At 37.6% G+C, this 26,281-nt stretch overlaps 1 protein-coding gene across 4 annotated transcripts in view; it reads left to right on the top strand.

Moving 5' to 3' along the window:
* Positions 1-26,281, top strand: part of ARHGAP29 (Rho GTPase activating protein 29) — a 52,816-nt gene extending 26,535 nt beyond the window's left edge. For 2 of the 4 annotated variants that reach the window (XM_040610511.1, XM_040610513.1), the window contains exons 4-24: positions 7,067-7,163; positions 7,543-7,615; positions 10,963-11,023; positions 11,504-11,641; positions 11,929-11,993; positions 12,484-12,594; positions 12,706-12,786; positions 13,086-13,274; positions 13,515-13,652; positions 14,929-15,119; positions 16,897-17,063; positions 17,573-17,701; positions 17,873-17,971; positions 19,469-19,632; positions 19,883-20,071; positions 20,248-20,385; positions 21,903-22,135; positions 22,941-23,247; positions 23,406-23,514; positions 23,881-24,000; positions 24,401-26,281. In XM_040610511.1, the coding sequence (XP_040466445.1) occupies positions 7,067-7,163; positions 7,543-7,615; positions 10,963-11,023; positions 11,504-11,641; positions 11,929-11,993; positions 12,484-12,594; positions 12,706-12,786; positions 13,086-13,274; positions 13,515-13,652; positions 14,929-15,119; positions 16,897-17,063; positions 17,573-17,701; positions 17,873-17,971; positions 19,469-19,632; positions 19,883-20,071; positions 20,248-20,385; positions 21,903-22,135; positions 22,941-23,247; positions 23,406-23,514; positions 23,881-24,000; positions 24,401-25,299 (3,698 nt within the window). In that variant the 3' untranslated portion in view covers positions 25,300-26,281. Of the gene's footprint in view, positions 1-4,662; positions 5,017-7,066; positions 7,164-7,542; positions 7,616-10,962; positions 11,024-11,503; positions 11,642-11,928; positions 11,994-12,483; positions 12,595-12,705; positions 12,787-13,085; positions 13,275-13,514; positions 13,653-14,928; positions 15,120-16,896; positions 17,064-17,572; positions 17,702-17,872; positions 17,972-19,468; positions 19,633-19,882; positions 20,072-20,247; positions 20,386-21,902; positions 22,136-22,940; positions 23,248-23,405; positions 23,515-23,880; positions 24,001-24,400 lie in introns of those variants that run through there. The other 2 variants (XM_040610514.1, XM_040610512.1) reach the window with 2 other exon arrangements.

Below are 26,281 nucleotides of genomic sequence, written 5' to 3' on the forward strand. Positions count from 1 at the left end.
TGTTTGTGTTCAATTTAAAGTCCATGATAAGTCCAAGGTCACTTTCTGTAGTTGTGGTGCTGTACTAGTTTTCCAGATCTAGACTTATGTGTTCTCCTGCCTACCCTCCTGCTTCTGAAGAGGAGAATTAAGTATTTTGTTGAATTACAGAATCTATTCTTACAGAGTACTTGCACCCTTCTGAATTTGGTGCCGTACATATCTTATTTTTTCTTTTCTTGGTGCACACTGTTCCATTGTACATTTTCTGTATCACTGAACCCTGAGCAGGTGCACCAGTGTTTCATGCATTTTCTTATATACTTCTGTTTCTGTCTGATTTGATGGGTACCTGTTTTTTGAATAGTTGGTTTAGGATTCATTCATGTCTCTTGATAGTGAGCAGAAGAAAAAACTTCAGAACTAAGATTTTTTTGGCAATGCAGATACTCACACATACTTTTTAGCTACCCAAATATGTGTGAGTATCTGCATTGCCAAAAAAATCTTAGTTCTAAAGTTTATCTGCATTGCCAAAAGAAGTTAGTACTTAAAAAGAAGATTGTAGTTCATATGATTAATATGTGCACACTTGAAATAAACTAACACACTTACTGTTAATATATTGGGTTTATGAGGAGCTACAGTTGTGGAGGGATTGCGTTATTTTCTATGTGGAAAGGAAAATTAGGAAAGCACTGTGTATATTGTATAACTACAGAATTTTGAAAGTGACTCCACTCTTTATTGCTGTAAGAATGCAACTTGAAGCAAAAGCAGTACAGTTATGTCTTCCAATTTTCTGTCAAATGTGCTCAAGTGGGTCAAGTTGTAAGACTGTAGGTACGTCTGAAAAGTCTCTGTTCAGCCATGACTCACTTGAATGATCTTAAATCTTAATGATGAGAAACCTCTCAAAGAAAAAAGGCACGGGGAGTGGATTTTGTCATGGTAACAGTCTTTGTCCTTGTGCTGGAATTGAGCTCAAATTTTGACTCCCCCCCCCCCCCCCCCCCCCTTGGTTATGTTACTCTGAATAATTTTCTCATTGGTAATGGTTTGACATTACTGAAAATCCAGCTTTAGGACTCCTGCTACAGGATCCAAAGTTCAGTAATGGTATGATGCACAGTGCTGATCTGATACAAATGTGTTCTTCCAGTTTGAAAAAGTAAATAAGTGTTTTCTAATGGAATAGAAGATTATGGCATGCAATTGCTGTTCACGACATTTTCGCTAATTTCTCGCTGAGGATTCATCTGTCTCATAAGCAGCATATGTTCTGGACCTAGAACGGAAAGGCTGGCGTGAACTGTCTGGTTGTTCTTTGGCCAAAGCAAACACTAACTTGCTCTGTGGCAAAGCGTTGTTCCTGTGATCCAGTGCCGCATGACCTGGCCTTGCGGAGCTCCCGAGTTAATTGCAAGGAAAGGGAGCTCCAGCTCACTCTAAAGGTGGTGGTCTCGGTTAGTCCTGCCTCAATATTTGTAGCCTTTGATACAAACAAGTACTTCTAATTGAAGACAGTAATTCCTGTCAGTGTTTCCTCAGTCATGTATTCCTCATGTGTCTGGAGATGGAAATGGGGAGTTACAGGGCTGCAGCTCTTTCCGTCTGGTACTTCAGCCCTGCTTTTCTGAGAACAGCAAAACCTTTGCTGTATGCAAACAGCCTACCTCCCCCCAGTGTGATCTGTGATAAATGCGAAGGCAGTTTGTCTTCAGAATCTGTTTGGGTTTTATAGCTGGTTTTTGTTTGATCACACTGCTCTGTGTTTGTATTCAATCTGAAGTGTATGGCTGCTGGAACTGAGGAAGCTGAAACAGAAATACAGCATGTTGTGGGTGAATCGTAAGCATATTGGGCCTCAAGTTTGCTGACAGTAGCCTGTCAGTAACACATGTGTTCACAGGTTTTCAGCTGTGGTTATTTCACTAGAAGTAATGCAACTTTTGAATAAACAGGAAGCTACAAGAATGTGAGAAGCTGGTAGGACAGAACCGGTATCCTTTTGCCTCTGTCTTCCCAGGCTGTGTTAATGCGACATTATGAAAGAAGTTCATGTGACTCATCTGTTTCTTGTCATTGGAGGATAGAACTATAAAAAGATGTGGAAGCACTTTGTATCTGTAGTCAGATTTATGACTAGGAGGATGATTAACCTGGCATGGAAAATTTCTGATGTTTATTTAGGAGAGGATGAAATAGAAACAAGCTGGGATTTACGTGTGATTTACCCCACCCCCCCCACCCCCCCATCAGAAATAGAAGCATAACTGGCTTAAGTTCTAGAACGGCCTTTTTGAATCTTTGCATAATGCCAAGGTTTCAAATCTAGTTTATATTTGGAACTTCATATTAGGGGCACATGATTATTTTAATAAATTACTACCTTAGCACTTAATAACTTTGGAACCAGTGACTGTCAGTGACTCTGGCTTGCGAAGTATTCTCACGAGTATGACAAGTTGCACTGTGATTTAAACTTAATGTCCAGTGCGGATAGACCACCCCCTTTAAAATACTGCAGTTGGGAGTATTTTGAATGCTAACAAAAACTAAGTGTTTGTGCTCCCCCTCAAGCCTCTCAGTCATTTCTCAGGTTCTTCAGTGGGAATGATATAAATCTGGTTGTAGTTCTGCTTTGGATACCTGATGGTTTTCCTTTTGGACAGATTGAAGGAAAAAGTAGGTATAGCGTGTTATCTTCATCTTGCTACAGAGTGATGTTTTGCAGAACAGATAATGCAGACTTCTACCATTTGAGGCTGCAGGAAAACATAGCAGAGAGGGATGGACAGGGGACCTTGAGATCTCTGGTTATGTCTTGGACATAACGTGGTTCACCAGCCCTGTTCACTTGTACTCTGTTACTTGTATGTGCTTACTCGAGTGCTTCGTGAAGGCTGTCTTTTAAATGACACCTGACTTGATCTGGAAGAATTGAGACTTGCTGAAGCATCTTGCCTGGAACCTGTTTAGGCTCCTATTTTTGGAAGTCAGTTTCCAGTCTGGCATGCCATTGTACTCATAGTTGTTATTCTTCTACTTGGTGTCTTTAAGTAGTTGATGGCCCTAGACTACATGGTTCTCCTGATCCCGTGCTAAATTCAAGTTTACACTGTTTTTTTTCTCTAAACTGTATGACTTAACTGAATCACTGGAATGAACGTAGATTCCTAGTAAAGCTGAAACCTGCACTTGCCTTGTAGAAATTCCCTTTTTAGGTACTTTTTTTTTTTACTAATATTTCTGCATCAAAGTTAATATCTCTATCAAGGTAAAGTAATTTCAGCTCTTCTGTATCTGTGATGTAAATTCAGAGCAAAATTTATGGATGGGAGTAGGAAACAGACTTCCAGCTGAAGTTTGGAAGGCCGACAGACTTGGTAGTAAGTACAGGCTGGTGAAATTACACAGCATAGAAAACTAAAAGTAGAACAATGGGGCCTCGACAGCCTGCTGACCCTCTCCAGCTGTCTTTTTCTTTTGTCTTTTTCCAGTCTGCGTACTACTTTTTAAGTTCCCCCCCCACCCCCATATATATTTTTTTTTTTCTTTTTTTTGATGAGAGGTTATAACAAGAAGTATTACAAGTCTGTCTTTGGAGAGAAGGGAGTGTTTTTTGGTCTTGGTTGGCTGCTTTTTCTTTGGGTGAGTGGTGTTTTTATTTTTTAATAAAAAATAAAATAAAATAAAAATTTCTTGAGAGCATTGTTGGGAGTTTAAGGACAGAAAATTGGTTAGAGTGGTCTTCAGGTCCAACAAGTCAACCAGTTGCTTACTGCTTAAAAGTCAGCTAGTAAAGTATGGATTGAAGATGTATTCCTGTCTAAGGAAATAGGCGGTGGTGTTACCAGGTATGCCTGTTAGACTCAAGAAAATAAGAAAATTGACCTGAAAAGAGTAAATTCTGCAAGCTGGTGTAGTTTAGACTTGTCCAGGCCCTGCAGTTTGCTTTGCTGCTGCCAGTCCTGCACATGTCTATAGGGAAGGAGGAAGCAAGCAAACTTTTGCAGATGCTGTTGTGGCTGTGACCCCTAGGTTTCCTGGGCTCTGCTGTCTTGATTTGACTGGAAGGAGGTAAGACCATCACAGAAACTTGTGTGCTGAGGTCACTGTGAGGTGTCTAAGCATTATGTTTTAAAAGCCCTGGTTGCACTTCAGTCTTGACAGCTGACAGCCTCTTCATCATAGCTTCAGAAGCCTTGCTCGAATGTCATTAGGTGCTGCTTCAGCTTCTGGAATTCTGGCTTCCAAAACTTCCATGGTTGTTGCTGGTTCCCCAGGCTGTTCTGTGCTTGTTTCAGAAAGCTTTTGGTGGCTTGACCCAAGAGTTGAAACTTCGCAGTGTCTTGCAGCATTTTTATGAGGTTGCCAAACCCAGCTCAGTTTGAAGACAACTTTGCTAACTTCAGAAGTGTAGATCCACTTTAATGCAAGCTAGGCTTGCATTTCAAGTACTGGATTCTGGTTTTTAATGTATTGCTACCATACGAATTTTTTTTTTAAGTTCATTATGTGCCCCCTGAAGCCTTATGTGAAAGCATTAAGTTTTATACTTGCTTTGAAATCTGTAGAACTATAGATAGATAGCTGTCATTTCCAGACATGGAAAGATTACTATAGTTCATTGTTGTCAGTAGCTATTGTGTGCAGTCAGGATGTCCTGGGGAAAGAGTGCATGGTTTAAAGTTGATGTTAAGTACATCAGCATTCCAGTGGTAGTAGGCTACAAGAAAGCTGTTAGTATTCCACTGACTTACTGAGAGCTTGGACTAACCTTTTTTGGGAGAAGTGGTAATTGAGAAAAATTTCAGATCGGTTATTCCATTTGTGATGGATCCTGAAAAGCAAGGGTTTCTCTGGTATATAAAGTGTAAAGCTTAACAAAACTCTTCCTGGAACAGGAAGACAGAGTGAAACAGGCAGCGTTTCTTTAGGAAGAGGCTATCTAAATTAATGTCTCATGAGCAAAGCGAAAGAAGCTCTTTCTCTGAAGACACTGCAGCTAATGGATATACGAATGTTTCAGCGGTAAGTGCTTTTATATAGACAGTTTTTGTTGGTTGCTTTTAATTTGGAAACAGTTTGTGTTTCATGCCGGCACCCAAATGATTTTTCCAGTCATTAGTGGCTGATAATCAATAGATCTCATATAACTGCTGTTGCTTAATGGTTTGGAATGCAAAGTTTAGATTTATAAGCAACATTATCTCTGGAAAGCTGAAGTTTTCAACTAACCCAAATTTAAAAAAATAAAGAAATCAGTGGTATTAACAAAGTTGTCAAAAAAGTTACCGTCTGTGGAGCTTTATTGAGTCTCATTTCAAACAAAGCTGCCAGAGGCATTTTTTTATGTAATTATGAAGTGTAGAAGAATGAAGAGGTAGGAGAAGCCTTAATTTAGCCGTGAACTGTGGCAACAGTGACTTAATATTTTTGCGATATGTGTGGGTTTTTTTGTTGGTTCTTTTTTTTGCGGTAGGCTTATTACAACACATTCTTCCAGATCTGCAAGTAATTGTGAAAATAACCCATGAGAGGAACACATATTTTCTGTAGTAGCTTTGTATAGGAATTGTTGTTACAAAAATGTTGATCAGCCCTGTTGGCATGCTGTGTAAAAAGGAGTGGGTTCAACTGTGTTAATTTACTGGTTAAAAAACTTTTCCTTTCACAAAGGAAGTCTAATGGAGGAGCAGATTACTGTACTTTCTTTGTTTGTTACCAGTTAGCATTTAGGCACCTGGCAGGAAGTTTGGATACTTTTTAAGACTTAAAATCTGTTAATGTAATTTGCTAAGATAATGTGTATAGAATAGGCAACATCTTAATGGGATATAGTTTTTGCTACTTCTAGAAGTTATTGCGGTCCATTATTTCCATATTTGTACTTGAAATATAAGGAGGATACATAAATTAACATTGTCACGGGTCTTGAAAAAGGGATGAATAGGAGTGAAGAACTGTATATGTCATTGCAGTGTATCTGAAACAGATAAGCGTGTGTAACTTAAGCATCTAGATAATTAAGAATATTGCATTGCTTAAAAAAAATCAAACTTTCAAACAGTAACTACTAATGTGAAATTGTCACTTCTCGCAATGTAAAATTGGGAAAACTTCCATCCAGAGGGTTCAGCTTCTGCTCAAAGGAATACGTGCAACTTCTCTACAAAATTTTTCCCAGTCACCAATGATTAAGGAGTTAAGTTGAAAACACAAAATGGTTGTACTTTTTGTCTTTTCTCCCTCCTCTCCCTTGCCCAGTAGTTGTTAATAGAAACTCTGGATGAATCATTCCTGTCTCATTATTCCAGTTTGTGTTGGAAGCATGTTCAAGTTCCAGTACTGAGTGGCTAAATATTGGTCTTGATCACCAGTTTAAACGGTCTATAGTTTGTCCAGTAATGCTCCTATTCCTATTTTGGAACAATGACAGTTAGGCTGAGGTTTTTCCCTTACTTTTAACAGGCAGAACTGAGGGGCTTTTCCCAGACTGTGGAGCTAATAATTAAAGGGGTTTGCAACAGACAATACTACCTTTTGATATTTTTTGTTTGTCTGTACTTAAGCCAGAGATCCGGTGTTCTGCATGCATACAGGATTGCATACAGTTTGGTGGGGGTACTCCCAGGAACTACTGCTCCTGTTATGAATTCTAAATTTCTAACCAGAAAAGAAAGAGGTTTTCAAATACTTAACTGCATTTGTGGGCTACTTTGCGGTGGTGCTGCTGCTGTGTGATTTGACTCTTGCTGATAAACGACTGTTTTTCTCTTCCTGTCACATTACCATCATGTACCCACACAAAGCTGCTTTTTAAGTGGGAAGATATAGGAAGTGAGAGAATAATCCGATTTCATTGTGGGAAGCATCTGGATTGTGTTAATTTCTTTCCTTTAGTCCTTAATTTCTTACTAATCTTCTTGAAAACTGTGTTTTTTAAATTGTTCAGGGAAGTATAATGTTGCATGTTCTGGAGGAAACTATAAAATTTGTCTTTAGGCCTAGTAGACTTGATTGATTGACCTTGCCTCTCACCCCTTGCTTTAATTTTCTTTTTTTTTTTTTTTTTCCTAAGCGGTGAACTTCAAAGAAGTTAATGAAGAAAACAAGAGAGAACTCTTCAGTGAAATATTTTCTTCCATTGAAACGTTGGCATTCACCTTTGGAAACGTGTAAGTTAGAATCCAGAAGGAGCTTTGAAAGAGCTCACTGGAGCCAAATCAAACTAAGACTAAACAGCAACAAAACCTTTAGTTTTCTTTTGGACAAATATTAGCTAATAAACTAATACAAATTAACCACATCCAGAACAATTTTACTGCTTTGTTTGGATGGTTGATGGTGGTCTTGTTTTGGTTGGGTTTTTTTTCCTTAAAAAGGAAAACAGTGATGGTATAGAAATTTCAGGGACTATAAGACTACTTCTAAAAATGGTTTGCAGAGCTTTTAAAGGAATACTAGAAATGCTATATGAATTTTTCTTCTCAGTGATCTGAAATTGCTTGGTAAGGTAAAGTAATGAAGTAACACAATTCTTTGTTTTTCTGGCAGTGTTTCAGACTTCCTTATGGGAGATGTAGACAATGGCTCGTCATTGGGACTTCCTGTATCTCGGAGAAGTCGGGTAGGCTAAACATGTTCTCTGAGAGTGTGGAATATATTATCTTTTAAAGGAGATTTTCATTTCCACTGAAACTCTGTGCATCATGGGGCTGGGACACTTGGATTCTCAGAGTGCTGAAACAAGATTAAACTCATGAAAAAAAAAATGCATTCAAAGCTTCAGATACTTAAATGTATTCTTGGTTCTAAATGCCAGTGATGACTCAGTGGGGCTAGCACTCAAATATGTAAATGATAACCTGCTGTAATTGTCTTTGAGATCTTAGAATTGGTTAAGTGAAAATAACCAAATAGTTAAAAGTAAGATACTTGAATGATATGCATGTTGGAGTAGTTAAATAGACCTGTTAGACCTAGAAGCTAAAGGTTTAATGACCTCCTTTGGGCTTTTAAAGACTAATATTCATCGCATAATAACCTTTTCTTCTTCCAGAGCCCAGTTTGTGCTGTAGCTGTTTCAGCAATTCATTAAGAGAACTGAAATAGCACTGTCAACTTATAGTCAGAGAAAAACATTAGCATTTTAAACTCCCCTTTAAACACTTTGAAGGTGAGATGAAAAAATGCTCAGTACCAAATTCTGTTTTGAATTTTTATGCATCTAGAAGCAGACTTTCAAGTAAATCAAGTCAAATTAAGTTACATGCAAGGAAAATGTAGTTGACTATTGGTGTGTATGACAAACTAAGTGGTAGCAGGGTTAAAAATTTTAGATTGTGGAATTTTTCAAGGCTTTGTTGAAATGTACTTAAGGTTTAGCATTTCTTCACACAGGCTTGATCATCATAGTAATGCTGTGGCAGCTACAGCTGAGTAGTAGTCTTTAAATTTTCATTGTGTTTGGTAACACACGTGAGAGATGGATGATCACAGAAGTTCTACTTCTGTAGCTGCGACAAAACTCCTCAAACAACATGGAGAGGAAAGGAGGCTATGCGGAAAACTGGTTCCAGCAGACTTGAAATCAGAGGATTAGATTGCTGATAAAAAGTATGAAATAAAATAGCATAGAAGCCAGCATCTCATGTAACTTTAAATGAGGCAATTTGAACAAGTACTATTTCAGCTAATTGGTTCACCAGCAGAAGGAAGGTGCTGAATTTGCCAATCTTTTCATCTTGTAATGGCTTTGCAGTGCATAAATGTGTTCCTGTGAAATGAGATGTTCCCGTGTATTGTATCGTGAAGTGAATGCTTGGCTAAAAGATAGTTCTTATGAATGTGGAGGTGAGGAAAGACCAAAGGGAAATTAAATACAGTGAAATGGAGAAGGAATTCTATTCTAGATGCTCCAGAAGTCACCAGTAAATATTTAAAAGCCATTTTTTGTAGTGTCATTTACTTTTGCTAATATGGAAGGGAACAATTATAAATTTTGGAGCAGATGGGATAATAAGCAAAAATTTTTCTTAATTAAAAACAGAAGAGCTTTAGAATACATTGGAAGAGATGAGACGGGCATGTCTGACCTTTCATTATTTAACAAGCTATTTGAATGCTATTCAATGCTATGTAGATCTGAGAGCATAATAAAGGGGAAGGATAAAATTTTCAAAGTGTCTGCAGAGATTTGCCTCTGTTAGAGTGAGAGTTCTAAAGTTGAGAAATGAAAACTCTCCAGAAGTCAGGCTTCTTTTTTTTATTTATTTTATTTCATTATTGCTGGTCTCACTGGGGTGAGTTTCTGGATGCATGAGAGGGCAAGCTGTATGGGTCAAATTCTAATAATAAGTTGCAGGACATGGGTAAAAGTAGTGCCTGTGCTTGCTTTTAAAATGTGGTATTATGTATTTGCAGTGGGGTGAATGTGGATGGATGAATGAGCATTGATTAGCTGTCCTAACTATGTGTGCTTGAACTATTGGAAAGGAGTGAACAGTTCTTAGAACTGAAACGATTTAGGTCTGTATAATGGGAAATAATTTTTAGGACCTGAACTTAAAAGTGCATCCTGAGTTAATATAAAGTGGGGGGTGGGGTGTCCTCTTATCTGTTTTTCCCTAACAACTGTATGCCACTTTAAAATCTACTTGAAGACAGTAATACTTTATACCCAAATCAGATCTAAATCTAGTTCAGGCTTTCTGTGCAATGGAATATTGATACATCTCTAAATTTGGCGGGGGTGGGTGTTACGTGTTTTTTACTATTTGGTTGATAGTCAGCTTTGGATGGATTTCCCACCAGTTCTGAAAAAGCCCTTCCATTTCACTGAAACTCTTTCATCAGACAGCAATTGTACTAGTACTCCACTTTCTTGGGATTGGCACTGTGCTTTAGACTGTAGTTTGATTCTGTTCAATGTAATTGATGATTAATGCCTTGCAAGTTTTGGTGTATGGAGGAACTGCTTTTGCTGTGAAGTAAGTAATGATTGTTGATGGATTTCTGTATGACTTAGGATCAAGTTTCCATTTACATTTAAAAAACCTGAAGAGATACTTGCATCACTGTTACTGTGTTCGATTTTAGCTTTTAAGTCTGAAAACAAAACAGGACCAAAGTCTAAAATGGAAACAAGCTGGTTTTGTGAAGATTAAGGCCACTTTGCAGCTATTTCTTGGCCTTTTTCTTTTGCCTGCTCTCTACCTCAGAATTTTTAAGAGTAGTTTATTCTTTTAAATTTATGTAGGGTTGTGTTGGTTTTTTTTGTTCTGTGGTTGTTGTTGTTTTTTTTTTTTAAGGGGGTGGTGGTTACTAGGCAAACTTTTATTCACTTAAATTTATGCAGCAGCCCGGTTTACAGTGCAGTCCTACAAACAGTTCAACTTGAACAATTAAAAGGGTAGCAAAATATAGTATGAGGACAAAGGTATGGATGAACTCTTGTGCTAGATTCCTTATATTCTTGGATTGAATTCTGTCATGTTATACTAATTGTCAGAGCTTCATTAGCAAGTGTTACTAGTCAGCTGTTGTGCCTACAATGCACACCTGCAAGTAACTTAGGAGAAATCATAACTTCATTCCCTTGAGGAAAATATACAGGATTCTAATGGCTTGTAGAATGGTGTCTGTATGAAATGCTTTTTAAGAGATAGGTAGGGATCTAAGAAAAGCTGGAGCTCACTTAATTGTGTAACAAATCAGGTTGATATTTAACTCTTTCATCACAGCCTTTCGGGATTGTTGATTTAAAGGTGTATGATTTCTTGCTATTTATGTTTCAATCAACAGCTATGGGACCTTAGAAGGTATGGTGCCCTAGATGAGAGGGAGTTACAATATGGTTTGTTGCTCTATCTGCAAAAACAGAAAAGAGCCGATGATGCCATTTATTTTGCTAGCCTGTCAGTTCCAGTGAGAGTTTTTCTTTGCTAATTTAATGCTTTGTTTCTTGTGTACCAGTCTTTTGAGAATCTTTCTGTGGAGTCTGGAGGTTCACTGCACGAAAGGGATGATATTCAAGGTAGGTCATTCATTCAATATTAGTGAAAACGATGCTGTACCTGTATTTTCATCTTCTAAAATGTTGTAAATAACATGTTTCGTCACTTTTCTACACCTATGCTGCCATTAAAACTTCACTGAAGAAAATCTGCTATTGCAGAGGTTTTACACTTTTGTGAATATCCAGCCTGGGTTGCTTTTTGGGGGCAGAAAAGCAGCAGTGCCTGAAGCAATTCTGTATGTCATCATATGACTGGTGTTTTCTTGGGTCACTTTCTTTAAGAAAGTTATGCTGACCATATGACTACTCCAGATAAAATACTATGACCCTTTAATTTGTCCTAAAACCTCTGTCAGTCCTGTTTAGAGTCAACTAGCATTAAAGACCAACTCAAGATCAGAGCTGCTTAAGCATTCACGTTTGGCTAATACTGGCTTTGCTCTCAGTGTGTGGTCATGTCTCAGATTCACTTCTTTGTGTTGGATGGTTTATTTTCAGGACATCTTCGAGCAGAGGAGGTTGATAGCATGCTCCTAAGAAATGACAGTGGAATTGAATCAGCTCTGTCCTATGCTAAAGCATGGTCAAAATATACCAAGGATGTAGTCGCATGGGTAGAAAAAAAGCTTAGCTTGGGTGAGTGGCTCTTTCTGGCATTTAATCAGCTTTGTCATGATGAAATTAAATCTGTTGTCAGGCCTCTGTGCTGCAGACTGTCAATAATGTGATTTCTAAATAAGTAGCTGTTCCGCTGAAGTGGACAGAACTATCCCACATTTCCTATAATTAAGGGCCTGTAACAAAGTGAAGGTGGTCCCCTCTGTAGCCTGTCTGTTAAAGGGAGAACATAAAAAGCATTTAGCAGGTAGTACAACTGTTTGTGTAAAATAGTAACTGTGATTTTTAATTTTTTTTTTTAACAGAGGTGGAGTGTGCTAAAAACTTAGCAAAAATGGCTGAAACTGCTAAAGCTGTTGTTGGACACCAGGTGAGTACATATTAGGGGCTTTATTTTAAAGTCTTAAGAGTGTTTCAGATGTCTTGCCCAAAAGTGAAACTTTGGGGATGTTGAGGAGTGCATTTTTAAGTTGAAAGAGAATTGATTTATACTGTAAATCACTGCTTAAAAGGTCTGCTGTATTTTGTCTTTTCATCTCCTATTGAAACTTGGATATATATTTATTTTTGTTGAAAATGCAGTATAGCCTTACAGTTTTCACAATATGCTTTTTTTCTAATATCTTGTATGCTTTGTGATTTGGACTTGTAGACTTCTCTTTCAGAGTGTTTTCCTAGTAAAATGAAATGTAGCTGAGAAATTAGTAAATACTACATTCATATCTAATTCTGACTTCCACAGACACATAAATACCTTATTAAATTTAACTGAAAACCTAGTACAGTTGTACAGATGTTTAGAATGTCAGCATACCTTTACCTTACCTAGAACATAAATGTTTTCATTTGTGTAATTTTAGGATTATATGCCATTCCAATCAATATTCATTAATGCTTTTCAAAATGATATTGAGAACAATCAACTCTGGCAACAAACAGCAGCTGCTCTCCAGTCTAATAAATTTGTGCAGGTAAGCTTAAAGAAAAAGACTAAGATATTGTTTAGGTTTTAAAAAAGTTTTGTAACAACAAGCTTGCAGCCTGTAAGCCTTTTATATACTCTGTTAATTTTTCCTATCTAGCCTCTTCTTGGAAGGAAAAATGAATTGGATAGACAAAGGAAAGATATCAAGGAGCTTTGGCAGCGAGAACAGAAAAAAATGGTTGGTATTTCTTTCATATCTAACAGTGTTCAATGTAAAAGTCTTCAAAAGGACAAAACTTTCAAACTAGGCTGTTATGCACTTAAATTCACATGTAGAATCTAAGGGCGTGTTGGTTGTAATATGTCACTGTCAATGTCATTACATACTTGTATTTGTAAGAGGTTATTTTTCTATGACTATGTACTTGTCACTGTAGCATACAGACCTGTGCATAACAGCCTCTAAACACCATGTTAAGTAACTAGAAATTAAAAATAATTATTCTCTTGCTTTTTTTCTTTTGTTGCATACTGCAGCAAGAGCTAGAAGCTGCTCTAAGAAAAGCAAAGTTGCTATATACACAGCGTCAAGATGAGTATGAAAAGGCAAAATCCTGCACTGCTCGTGCTGAGGAGGAACATCTTAGCTCGAGTGGAAGCTTTGTGAAAGATTTCAGCAAGCAACTGGAAAAAAAACGAAGGCTAGAGGAGGAAGCTCTTCAAAAAGTGAGAGTTTTTGTTCCTTGCTTTTAAAGTTAAGCCTGTGCTGGGTTTGCTCATGCTTTCCCAATGGGAGCATTTGAGCAAGTGTTGTGTTCATAATTCTTAATTTTAATCCTGCTGTGCTCGTTTGGACTTTTATCCTAAATGGGGATCTCCAATTACATGCGTTTGTGTGGGTTTTTTTCTTGCTTCTAGTATCAAGGCCTGTAATCCATCAGCATGTTATACTTGTGTTTTCTCTAGGTTGAAGAGGCCAATGAACACTATAAAGCAAGCATGGCAGAGGTTGAAGAAAAAAGAAATGATTTGGAAAGCTTTAAAAGTGATGTCTTAACACAGCTTCGGGAGCTTATTTACCAGTGTGATCTTACTCTTAAAGCTGTAAGCATGCTTTTAAAAAAGTTTGGCACAGATGCATAAATATTGTTAAGACTAAGACAAAGCCTTAAAATAGAAAGTTTTTCAAAAGACAGAGGTCAAATCAATAGTGAAGGAAGAAAAACTTCTATTGTTTGTGATGTTCTCTTTCTGTTAGGATTTTGTGGGACAGGGAGAAGGGAGGGCATTAGATGAGTCTTAAATGTTTTTTATGAGCTGTTGGCTTGGAGAACCCTGACTACGTAATTCTTATGACATATCTCTAAGAATACTGATAGTAGAAGTGTTAATCTGTTGCTTTAAGTGTACAGCTCCCATTCCCATTATTTTCATTAGTGCATTAGCAAAGGTGTTTGGCTCAAGCACAGAATGGACATTAGCACACTGCAGCACGGAGCCTGCTAATCTTGATGACAGTCTCAATTACTCAGGACCCATTGTGACTAATTTACTGTATTAATGTAATGTAAATAAGCAAAGAATGTCAAAACAGTGTATCTACACACAGTTTTTAAAAAAGCTTTAGGACCGCATTATGGCGATACATGTGTACTTCTTTTAGATCAGACAAAGACAATTTAATGCTGGAGCAGGGGGTGGGGAAAATGAAAAAGAATAAAACACATAGACACACCCTCTCCCAAAGCAACCCAAAAGCCAATCCCTAAGGCCAGTAGAAAGCTTAGACAAATTTGTCACTTCCAAACATATCTAAATTGTGAACTGCTTTGGAACCCCAACACTGAAGAAGCATCCATGCATTGTTCCCTTTCCTGGTCTCTGCCTTGTGATAAAATATTTTAGAAGTTTTATGTAATTTAACAAGGAAAACATTCAGTTAATCTGTTCTGTCAGGACAGTTTTATGCCTTTTCTGTATCAAGGTGATATGGAGCTCCTTTGGGTTTGTAACGCCAAGTACTTCATCATTGTAGCGGTGACCAAAATTTCCTGCAGAGCGTGAAAAATGCCTTGTTGGTAGCAAAAAAACCCTTGCTGCTTATCTTGATCGACCCAAAGTGGGAAGCCATTGGAATTGCCTTTGCTACCTGGAGGATTCAATAACCCAAAATGGACAATAATACTAGTACCTATACTACAGATGAAGATTTTGCAGTTGACTTTGAGGAATGTTGCACAAAGTCCATCCCTAAAGTGTTACTTTCTAGAATTTTTCTAGTCCTATTGTCTAAATAATTTTCTGTTGGGATGTTAATTTGGGTTGAGCAAAGTGCAAGTGAAATACCTAGTAAGTGATCTTTTTTTTTTTCTCCCAACAGGCAACAGTTAACCTGTTCCAGCTACAGCACGCTCAGGTTGTATCTCTTCCAGTTAACTGCCAGTCCCTCTGTGAGAGTGCCAAACTCTATGACCCTGGTCAGCAGTATTCAGAGTTTGTGAAAAGCTTACCGAAGGAAGGTGTTCTTATTGAATCAGGTTCTTTTGAAACCCACAGTTCCCGAGTTGATGGGTAAGTCCCAAACTACAGTTGGCATTTGCTTGGTTTAGAACTAAATGCTTAGACACACATTTTAACAGTAAAACAATGTTTTTGGAGGACTGAAATGAATTCTGGTGTTTTACCAAGCTTTACCATTCTCTATTTCTTTGACTCATATTTTGGTAGGTCGTATATAATGTTGACATAAAAACCTAACTTCAAATTCCGAAGCAGAGTATTGTTTTGTGTAATAAGACTTGCTAAACCATTGACAATCATTGTGCAGGAATTAATTTACTACTATGCAAATATAGATACTGGTTACTATGGAAAATTCAAATCGCGAACTCTGTAGTATGATGTGGCACTAGTATTTGATAATCAATTTAGAAAGTCTGAGGAGGTAGTTTTTCTGCAAGCCTTGCTGCTACAGTACCTTCTTTAATATTGTTTACATTTGGCAACTTTTTGGCAGGAGGTGTTGCTCAATTTCTGTCTTGTGTGTCTGAAAAGAGTTTAGAGTCCACAGGTCCCTATGCTGTAACTTAATTTCCAGCCTGTGTGAAATGGCAGTTTTTACTGTTACTGTTAAAAGATACAGCTAATGTGGAAGACTAGGGAACAAAAGATAGCTCCTAATGTTAGTATGCCAAATGGTTTTCCACCTTGAACTTGTAAAATAGTCATCTTGGCACTAAAGCACCAGAATATCCATTCCAATCTGTGTGTTTCACAGTTACACAGGGAAGTGTCGTCATCGGTCATAGTCTGTTAAAAGGAAACCAAACACAAAAAAACCTTAAGGCTTGAGTCAGACTTCTACCAACAAAAGCCAGGAAATTCAATGTTAAAGCTGAGATTCTTAGTTCTTGTCTGTAAATTTCCTGCCTTTTAAGACTGATTTAGGCTATACTCACAGTCTTGGACTTAGGTGGATTTAACTATGCAGCTGCCTGAGAAACTGATGAGCATGAAATTTCATGCTGTGTGCTTTCCCAGCTATTTACTGCTTAAGATTTATAGGAGTGTTTTCTGCTCCCCTCTTCCTGCCTTTTTTCTTTGACATGACTTTGTGATTCTTCGTGTACTTTAAGTGATTATTTTTATTGTTTAAGTCTGCATTTATTTATGGGACGGTAGCTTGTACAAATGCAATTTTTAATGTTTTTTAAGTCTTATTTTCTTCAGGTGGGTAGGGTAGAACTGATTAAGGAGCAGCTTCCTGACTGCTAAACTTGTCTAGCAGGCCATTTTTTCCACAGGGTGCTTCAGCGTTTTACATTCGTTACTTTAACTTGTTTCTGTCCATATCGTGAGAGCAGATTTTCACAATGGACTGACTATAAGCTCTGGCAGCTTCAACATATTTTCTGTGCTTTTAAAAAAGCACAGCATTTTAACACCTATACATTTATAAGTGAATCATTCTGATGGCTGGGCAGAGAGTGTTTCAGAGAAAAGCATAAAAGTAGATTGCCATAGCCTCTGAATTATTCTTGTATTTAGATGAATACATTTGCTGTTTTTACAAAGTCTGCAAAATAAGTCATAATACCTTGCAGAGATATGGAAAAGCTGATTTATGGGGTGGGAAGGAAACACTAGGAAATTTCATATATTTAAAAAAAATTCCCACCTTTTTTTGAATATTTTTTTTTATTTGGGCTTCAATAATTACATACCAAATATGTATGTCCATGAACAGCAATTAAATGAAGCGTTCCTAGTGCCCAGGGATAAAAAAATGCATGGCTTTTTATTCAGTTCTATCTTACTCACTCTTCAAATTATTTTGTTCTTTCTGAAGGGTTTTTAATAAGCAATCAACCAATAGTGTCCATACGTCACATGGTAACTTATCTCAGTGTTCAGGAGATTATCCTGCACAGACAGTAGATGATGTGGGAAGCCCCATTTATCATCATTCGCAAAAGATTGGAGAGAAGAGGTCTTCCAGCAGCACAGATATCCAAGGTAGTTCTTCTATATTTCAAATGGAGTTCGTCTCTAAATAAAAATACAGAAAAAAATTATGTGCTTGATGTCTCGCTGTCAGAAATACAGCACTGAAGAGGTTAAAAAGTATTTTAAAGTTCAAAGCCTATAAAACCAGTTATGTACTTGAGCATAAGGTCAAATTCTTTGACAGGAAAGGTGAGATGAGATTCAAACAGCAAGTACTGTCAAGCTCAGTATACTAAACTATCGCAATTAACTTCAGCAATCAAAAATCCATTTGTTTTGTAAATGTTATGTTGGTTTCAGGTCTTTTGCAAAAGCACAAGTATCAAGTTTCTGACCTTCATTATCTCACATCCCAAAGTGTTCACAGCAATACATGCTGTAGTTTCTTTTACTATATTGCATGTTCATGCAACTTTTGCAGTATTTTCCTATTTTGAATATAAACAGTCTTTAAACAAAAATAAAATAATGTAATTTCATCCTTGACATTTGGAATTTGTGGGTTTTCTTTTCAAAAGTGACACGAGGGCCACCACCATTTAGATCGTGGTCAGTTGGCAACCAGAGTGGAGGAATGTGCAGTGATTCTGAAAGTGCAGGGGGGAGCAGCGAGTCACGGTCCATGGATTCTCCATCTGCTAGTCCAGGTACAGCTACACTCACTGCTATACTAATTTGAAGTCTTTTCTTTAGACTGTTTTGCATTAATGGAGAAATCATTGTTAGTTTAGCAAGTGTTGGATAGAGCCTGTAATGAAAATGAGCAGTTGGGTGGAACTGATACTTAGAGCTTCCTGAAAATTTTTCTCATCTACTAGGGGATTTTAAAAGACGACTCCCCCGAACACCTTCCACTGGTACTATGTCATCTGCAGATGATCTTGATGAAAGAGAGCCACCATCTCCTTCAGACTGTGGTAATGTTGTTTCCATACATGAAGTCCCCAGAAGATGCTTTTTGTTATAGTGTGGCTTTTTTTTTTTGATGTGCTTAAGAAAAGTTCGTTAACAAGGCTGTGATTGCCAGCAGCGTTGTTTTTCAATACAGTGTGCATCCAGTTGAGGTTGAGAGTTGAAGAACAACTTGCAGGTCATTTTAATGAAGTGGTGCAAAATTGTCTTCATACGTTTAGACTAACTATAGGCACAACCTTCGAACATTTCTAGTGTCTTCACCCTCCTGAGGTAAACATAAATGATCCACTAACCTTCCCCTCCAGACATTTGCAATTAAAATTAGCTGCATGGCACTGTGGTATGTAAGATCATTTCTAAACTTTGAAGTGAAATACACAGATACAGAGAGTTGGTAATTGGTGAGTTAGGAAAAAGTGGATCCAAACGTTTAAGGTATGACAGAGATTTTACCCTTTTCAGTTTACCTGAACAAGTTTAGTAATCTGCCCCAGATTTGACCAGACCATTTCTAATTTTCGAAATAATTTTGACTGTAGAAGGACAGTGTTGCCACAGGTACTGAAACCTGAATAACTGGATTATCAGAATTCTATGGGAATTCAGCAGTATTTACAGACTAGTTCTGAAATATTTGTGGCACTTGCTCAGTAAATCCTTTAGGAAATTCTTCAGTTAGTCCTTATTTCCTAAACGTATACTTTGCCTTCTAGGAATGAGCCTATGGTTAACAATACTAATTTAGATCCAGATTTAAAGCTTGGAAAAATGCTAATTAATGGAAACTTTCACTTGGAGTGGTATTGTTTAATCAATACTTGTGCCTTAAAGAAGCTTTCTGGGCAGTTAAGTTAAAATTACCTCATACATTTATCTGTAAAACAAAGGATCTTGGTTCACAGAATTATTAATAGCATTTTAAGTAAATTGCTTGAAAAATTGATCACAAAAAGCACCTGTTGCTATTCTGTTTTAGAATCATCTAGAAAATACCTTGATGTTGTTGTAGGAGGCTGAGATGATTATTTTAAATGGGGCCTGATGAGAACGTGTGGTGATTCTTCCCTGCTGCAAAGTATTATTATTTAAAGTATTTCAGAAACATTACAGACCAAACCATAATGTCATTTTTTTATTCTCTGGTACAGGATTTTGAGATAAATAGAATGAGACTTTCATGAATAGTTGCCTGAACTGTAGGGTGCTTGTAATTAAACGTCCAAATATTTTCAATACCATTAGTACAGGAGAAAGCTCAAATACTTAAAAATGCAAAACTGTTTGATTCTACTTTTATGTAAGATTATTTGATAGGTAATGTATCTGTTAGGTAAACTGTAACATGGTTTTGCTTCATTGTGATTGAAATGTTTTTGCTTTGATAGTTGCTATTACTTTAAGAATTCTGTGTTCTGCACCATGGTTCTAAAAAATCAGGGTAAATACCCTATCCCAATAGTAGTTATTAGAATGACTTAAACAGGGAAAATTTTCTCCAGGTTTAAATGATTTGACATCTGAAACTGCAAATTCTCCAGGACCTTTTAGAAATGCTAATATGTCCAAAGCAGCACAAACACACAAACTGCGGAAGTTGAGAGCTCCATCTAAATGCAGAGAATGTGACAGCTTAGTGGTATTTCACGGAGCTGAATGTGAGGAGGTAAGTTATAAAGTACTTCCAATAGCTGCTTGGGATTTATGTAAAGTTGGGAGTTTTGAAAACTCGCATTATTTTTCTGTATAAGAAGTACAGAGGCTTTGAGGCTTGTAGAATCATTGTGAACTTAAAGCAAAAGCACAACAGACTGATAAATCTTTCCTTTTGTTCACATATGGGGTGACAAACAGCAGAGATATTTCTTATGGTGTCAGATTGTATCAAACCATGTGCTTTTTTTCCTCCCCTGTAGTGTTCGCTTGCATGCCATAAAAAATGTTTAGAGACTTTAGCTATTCAATGTGGGCACAAAAAACTTCATGGAAGGCTTCACTTGTTTGGAGTGGAATTTACCCAAGCTGCTAAAAATGTTCCTGATGGCATTCCTTTCATCATCAAAAAGTGTACGTCAGAAATTGAAAGCAGAGCGCTCAATGTCAAGGTATGCTCAAGTTTGTTTATAAAACTTAAGTATGAACAATCTTTTTTTTAAAAAAACCCACACACACACATAACAAACTCTTTAAGATTTTAATGCTGTACTGTTGATACCATCTGTGTTTTTAAAACACTTGTCTTTCAAATTAAAACAGAGTTGTACTGGTCCTTTAATTTCAGGGTATATATCGTGTGAATGGAGCCAAGTCAAGAGTTGAAAAGCTTTGTCAAGCTTTTGAAAATGGAAAGGATTTGGTTGAGCTCTCAGAACTCTACGCACATGATATCAGCAATGTTCTCAAGTTGTATCTCCGCCAGGTAGGTACTTGAGAGGCCAGATGGAAAACCATAGTGTAGTATACTTCTTCAGTACAAGAGGAAAAAGAAATCTTTTTCAGCAGTCCTGCAGCAGAAGATTAAAGGAGCGCATTGTGTATTTGCAGTAGGCTTCTTTATTTTCACGTGGAGCCCATGACAGGGACGGGGAAAAGCTGCTGGTGCTACAGTCTGTATTCCACTTGGGCATAGTGTCTCTTTAAATATTAGTACCATACACAGAACAAGCTTTTGTTTATCCACTTGCTTTAATTTCTAAAACCTTTCTTCTGGTCACTGAATTTGCCTGTCTTACGTAAAGCTTAAAACTCTCCCATATTCTTGCCTCCTCATACAGACAGATGCTAATGTATTGCTGTTAATATATGCTAACAAAAATTTCATGAAACACAATGGTCATGATGATGTGCTCATTATAGAGGATTTATCCATCTTTTTCTTTCAAAATGGGGCTTTAAAACTTCGTGATTGAGTTTCCCAAAAGCATGTATCTGAAAAAATGAATCTGGGATGTTGCCCAGTGAGATTTCTGAGTCAGTCTGAAAACTTGACCCTGAAAGGAATAATCCTTAGCTGCAGGGTCCTGTCCTCTTCCTTACACTGGCTGTCAGAGATGAGCATTCCAATCCTATGATCATCACCATTAAGTGCTTCTGAAAAATTGCAAAGATGTTCTCTTCCTACTTAAGCAAATAAAAAGGTAGCATATTATATACATCATATTGGGGTACCAGTTTGAGGCACTGTACTGTATTAGGAATAAGGCTCATAATTAAAAAAAAGTCAAATAACATGTTTTTTTCTGGTCGTCTTACTTCCTTCGTAGCTGTCCTGTTGGTGTGGGTTTTAGGTAAACCTGCTCATTTTAAATGCAGGAGCAGTGCTAGAAACATGCAGTTAAGACACTTATAGACAGAATCCCGAGTTACTCTATTTGAGGCTATTAAAGCTAATCATTTTGAGTTTCATCTAGTGTTCCTATTTTCTGTTTTTATCTAAGCTGGGCAACGCAAATAGTCAGGTCAGGCTTGAGGGCTTTGTCTTTTCTGTATTTCTTTATTAATTATTCATTTTCATACTGAGAGAATAAGAAAATGGAATGTGAACCAAACTTGACGCCACATATAATACTTATCTTTCCAGTCTTTGCTAGTATAACTGCTCTATTATCATGATATTTATGCATATGCAGTGTGACACCCTACTTCGCAGCAATTGCCCTCTTGAAATCTGTACCTGTATTGATAAATGCTCAGTCTTGAATCTATTGCAGGAAAGGGCTAGCAAAAGATTTCCAGAGAAAGGTGTAGGGGAGGAGTGTTATTGTTAGCTGGGATTGGATTTGACAAACTGTGGTTAGAGCTAATGAACAAGGATTAAACAATGCCATCATCTAAGCAAAGATGCTAGATAAGACAAAATTGAAGAAAAACTGGAAAGAAACAAAGTGGTTAAAATTCAGGCTTGAGTGTGTTTCTGAAATGTTATTATTTCTTCAGCTTCCGGAACCCTTGATTTTGTTTCGGCTTTACAATGAGTTCATTGGACTTGCAAAAGAAAGCCAGAATGTTAATGAGGAATTGGATGCTAAACAAGCTAGCCCCAGATCAAAGAAAAGACAGTCAATGTGTATTGAACTGAATAGGATCATCATTAAAATTAAAGATCTTCTGAAACAACTGCCTGTACCAAACTATAACACTCTTCAGTACCTTGTTGGACACCTTCACAGGTGAGAAAAGACTTAAAATGCAAACTGATTTGAAGAATAAACTGTTATATGCTGCATACTAGGGAGTTCTTGTACCCTTTTGATAACTGTAGAGGAAGAAGTCACATACACCTTAGAAAACATTGTTCTGTTGCTGTTTCTTTCCTATGTAATGAATTCTAAGGTGAGAGAAGAATATGAAATGGAAAGAAAGGAGGGAAGGAATCAATTACTCTTGATTCTCTGCTAACATTCTCTTCTAACATTGCAGTCAGCAGGTGGTAACTAGTGGCAGCTGCAGGGACTTAGGTGTGATTTAAATGAGGATATGGCCCAGTCAGGGCAGTGATTTGGTGGCTATTAACAGAAAATTGAAACTTGTATCATGTCTGTTAATAACCATTCTCCAATTACATTTCACTTCCTTGTTGTCCAAATGCTGGACTGTATTGATGATGTATAATGAGGATGCACCAAGATGATGACTGCCAATAAAAATGGGTAATATTGGGCTATAGGTGTATTATTATTTAGAATGAGAGAGACGTTCTTTTCCCCAAGCCCAAAAATTCCAAATAGCCCCTAATAACATTAACAGAGTAGGACATAAAAACAGCCTGTGTGGAAAGTGCCTAGTCCAAGCTGTTGTTAAATGCAGGCTGCACTGAAGTCTTCCCACCTACCAAACCACCTTTGGTTTTTTATTGTCTTTTAGTCTCTATAGACAGAATATTTTAATATCTAAAATACTTCTGAAGTAGTAAAACCCTCTAACTCTTGGGGGTTTGGTTTGTTGGTTGTTTTTTTTTTTTCCTTCTTTATGCAGGGTTACAGAACAGTCTGATGAAAATAAAATGTCAGCCAGTAACCTTGGCATAATATTTGGCCCAACTCTGATCAGGCCGCGTCAAACAGATGCTACGGTTTCTTTGTCATCACTTGTGGATTACCCTTACCAGGCCCGGGTGGTGGAGCTGCTCATAATGTACTATGAAAAGATATTTGATGTTTCATTGAAACCACTTCTGAGCACATCTCAGTCTGAAGAAGCTGCCGTTACAGTCAGAGCTGCTGTATCAGCACAAGAGAGGGAGCCACAGCAGCAGAGGAAGTCATTTGTTGCTGTGAAGGAAGTGAGTAACTTTTTCTTGTGTTACCTGTGCCATCTTAACTTCCATGTCAAACGCTGCAGCATTCCAGAGCACATTTCTGTTAAATCTTTGTCAGTTTTTTTAAGAAGTGCCTTTCCTCTTGAGTTCTCATTTACTTCTGCTCTGACTCTTGTTAACAGGGTATTCTGATAGCTCCAAGTGAAAGCAGAGCTTCAGAAACAGCTACATTGGTGTTGGAGTCGAACAACAGCAAGAATACAAAAGAACAAGTAGATACATCTGTAACTGGTTAGTGCACTTTAAAGTCTTGGGGTGGGTGAATAAGCAGTCATGCATACATTGGATTATAGTGGATGCAGCCCTTCAGTTCAGACAGAAGCATGTGATAAAACGCTCTTATCACTGCTTGATATGCTGTCTTATCTTTGTAAGAGGAACAGAGAGTTAAATCTTTCTAAAGGCTTTCAAGAAACCTGTGTTTATGGAATCAGCGTAAAGTATTTGGTAAGAGAATACAATGGTGTTTTTTGCTTTCTCCCTTTTTAAGAAAAAACATATATAATTGTGCTGTGACACTGGATTCCTGAAATCCACAATGGTGCTGCAAACCAGTATCCAGCAGTTAACATGTTTTGACCATTTCCTGTCCCCCAGAATATGTATTACAGCCACTCACTGGAACTAAACCAGAAGGCTCTGAGAAGAGTAATTCTCTGATAGAATCATCAGCTGCCAGCATTTTGGATATTAATGTTTCTGCTCCAAAAAAGCCAGGTTTGTTAACCTATCTTCTATAAGATATTTTTTTCTGTTTATCTGCTTGTGCTGTTACAGTGTTTTGTTTTAACATACACATGATTTCATCTATTTAGGAGTAACTGTACATGATCTCTTTTAATTAGATACTGATTTTCAGCTGGTGTTTCCAGTTCAGTCATGTCCTGTACATTAATAGCGCAACATTCTGAAACATTATTAAAACTGAAAATATTCAGGGATGGGAAAGCATCAGACAAAAAGTGCACTCTCTCTTTGGCCTGTTTTCTCCTTCATGTTTTCCTTGTTTATGTCTGTACAGTATGTGTTTTACTAAAGTTCATATTCTGTTGGCAAAAGCTTGCTGATTTCTCTTTATTTGCTGTAAAGATTTAGTCACATCTCTTTGTGTTTCTAGGTGATGCTGCGAGTCCAACTTCAGAGAGAAATGATTCATTTGTTTCTCTAGGTGAAGACAGCTGTAAAATTAACTTATTTCCTGCAAAATCTAACCGTCAGATTACCAAAGTTCCATTGCGGGTTCCAAGGACAAAACCAGCTACTCGCCCTGTGAGCCTACCTGTAGACCGAATACTTCCTCCATGTGTTTTGAATGAAAGAAATTCACGAAATGCAGGAACAGTAAGTCCAGAGAAGCTTGGCAGGAGCCCTACTATTGAAGAAGTTTCAGAGGTGAGGGCACTCCCTGCTGTTAATACCTGCTGCAGAATTCCTTGTTATGACACCCAGATGCTGCGAAAAACTTGGGACAAGCAATATAAACAGTATGATATCACATCAAGAACAGCAATGATTGTGACTAATGTGCCCCAGGAGAACCGAGCACTTGAGAGTGGAACTGCAAGTGCTTTATCTTCGTCATGCAGCACTGGTAATAGTGCAGCTAATGCCATGCTTCCTAGTAAGCCATATTCTGTTTCTGTCAGGTCAGGAAGGACTGCAACAGAAGGGAATGGTCCTGATGCCAATCCTCTTGCTGCCTTTAGAGCACCAAGAACATTGCAACCACCCCCAGGGACCTTTTATAAACCACCCTCGAACAAATCAAAACAAAATGAAGAGGGTTCTTCTGCTAAAGCTTGTGCACCAGCCAGTGCTAGCTCTGTGCTTCACCAGGATAATACTGTGAAACAGGCTAGGAGCTCTGCAATTCCATCAGGTGATACTGAACAAAACACAAATGAACAAACAACTAGCTCAGAAGACACTCACCCCACAGATCTGAAGCCTACTTACCAGAGACTCAGACCAAAAAGGATCCAGGAACTGGAACACAGGGAAGCTCATTTTGTATAGGCTGCAAATTCCTCTTGGACTGCATGCAATTTGTTGATGTTGCCAGTGGAGGCTTCCCTTTGCCCCTTTATCCTTTGCCTTCCCTTGAGAATCCTACTTTTGTGCCATATTGAAGTTATTTTTATATATGCAGCATTTTAAAAATGGGGGGGAGGGCTAGGGAATTGTGAAAGAATTAAGTCAAGCTTTTTTGTAATTCAGTAGCTTTTCATAAAGATTTAATGCATTCCCAGTCTAGATACAGCTAATGGGTTCATCAAATAAGGCACTGATCTTCATTTCATTGTATGGAATTGGAGTACTTACCCATAGAGAAACAACTATTGCGTGTAGCAGTGAAAGGAGCCATTTTTCATAATAGACATTATAATAAAAATGGAAGGTTTAACATTCAGTGTCTAAGCATAAACCAAAGCTTGTGCTTTGCTCTGTAAAAGCATTTGTTCGGTGTTCTAATCTGTGCAATTAAAGCTTTGCTCCTGAACAGACTTACGTATTGGCCAGCACGCCCCATAATTATGTACCATATGTGTATATTTTAGGCAGACATGGTTATCTGTTGCCAGTCTCCTATGTTGTCACTTTATTATTTTTTTTTTTGTACAGCAAGGATGCACTTACTGAGCTTTACTATTTAGAAGCAGCAATCAATCCACATCTGGTTTCTTGTATAGCTTAGCGAGTGGGGCAAATGTGCACAGCCTGTTTCATTTGGATGGCCTTGTGGAGAGACTGTCAGTTGCGGTGGTGCTGTTTTTCCCGGGTGAATGAAAAGGCAGTGATTTGCTTGCTGTAGATCAGTTTCACTACTTAACCTGGTGTAACTGAAATGAAGAGCATTGCTTCCAAGTTTCAGTGAAAGAACTGAAAATAACCAAAAACCTGCATTAGTAGGTGCATCTAATGGTTTTCACTTTGTATTAAATGGTTTTTATGTGTACACTGTGTTATTTGCTTTAAAATATATTAACTTGTTAACATT

The sequence above is a fragment of the Falco naumanni genome, chromosome 11 (genome assembly GCF_017639655.2).
Source record: "Falco naumanni isolate bFalNau1 chromosome 11, bFalNau1.pat, whole genome shotgun sequence".
Lineage (NCBI taxonomy): Eukaryota > Metazoa > Chordata > Aves > Falconiformes > Falconidae > Falco > Falco naumanni.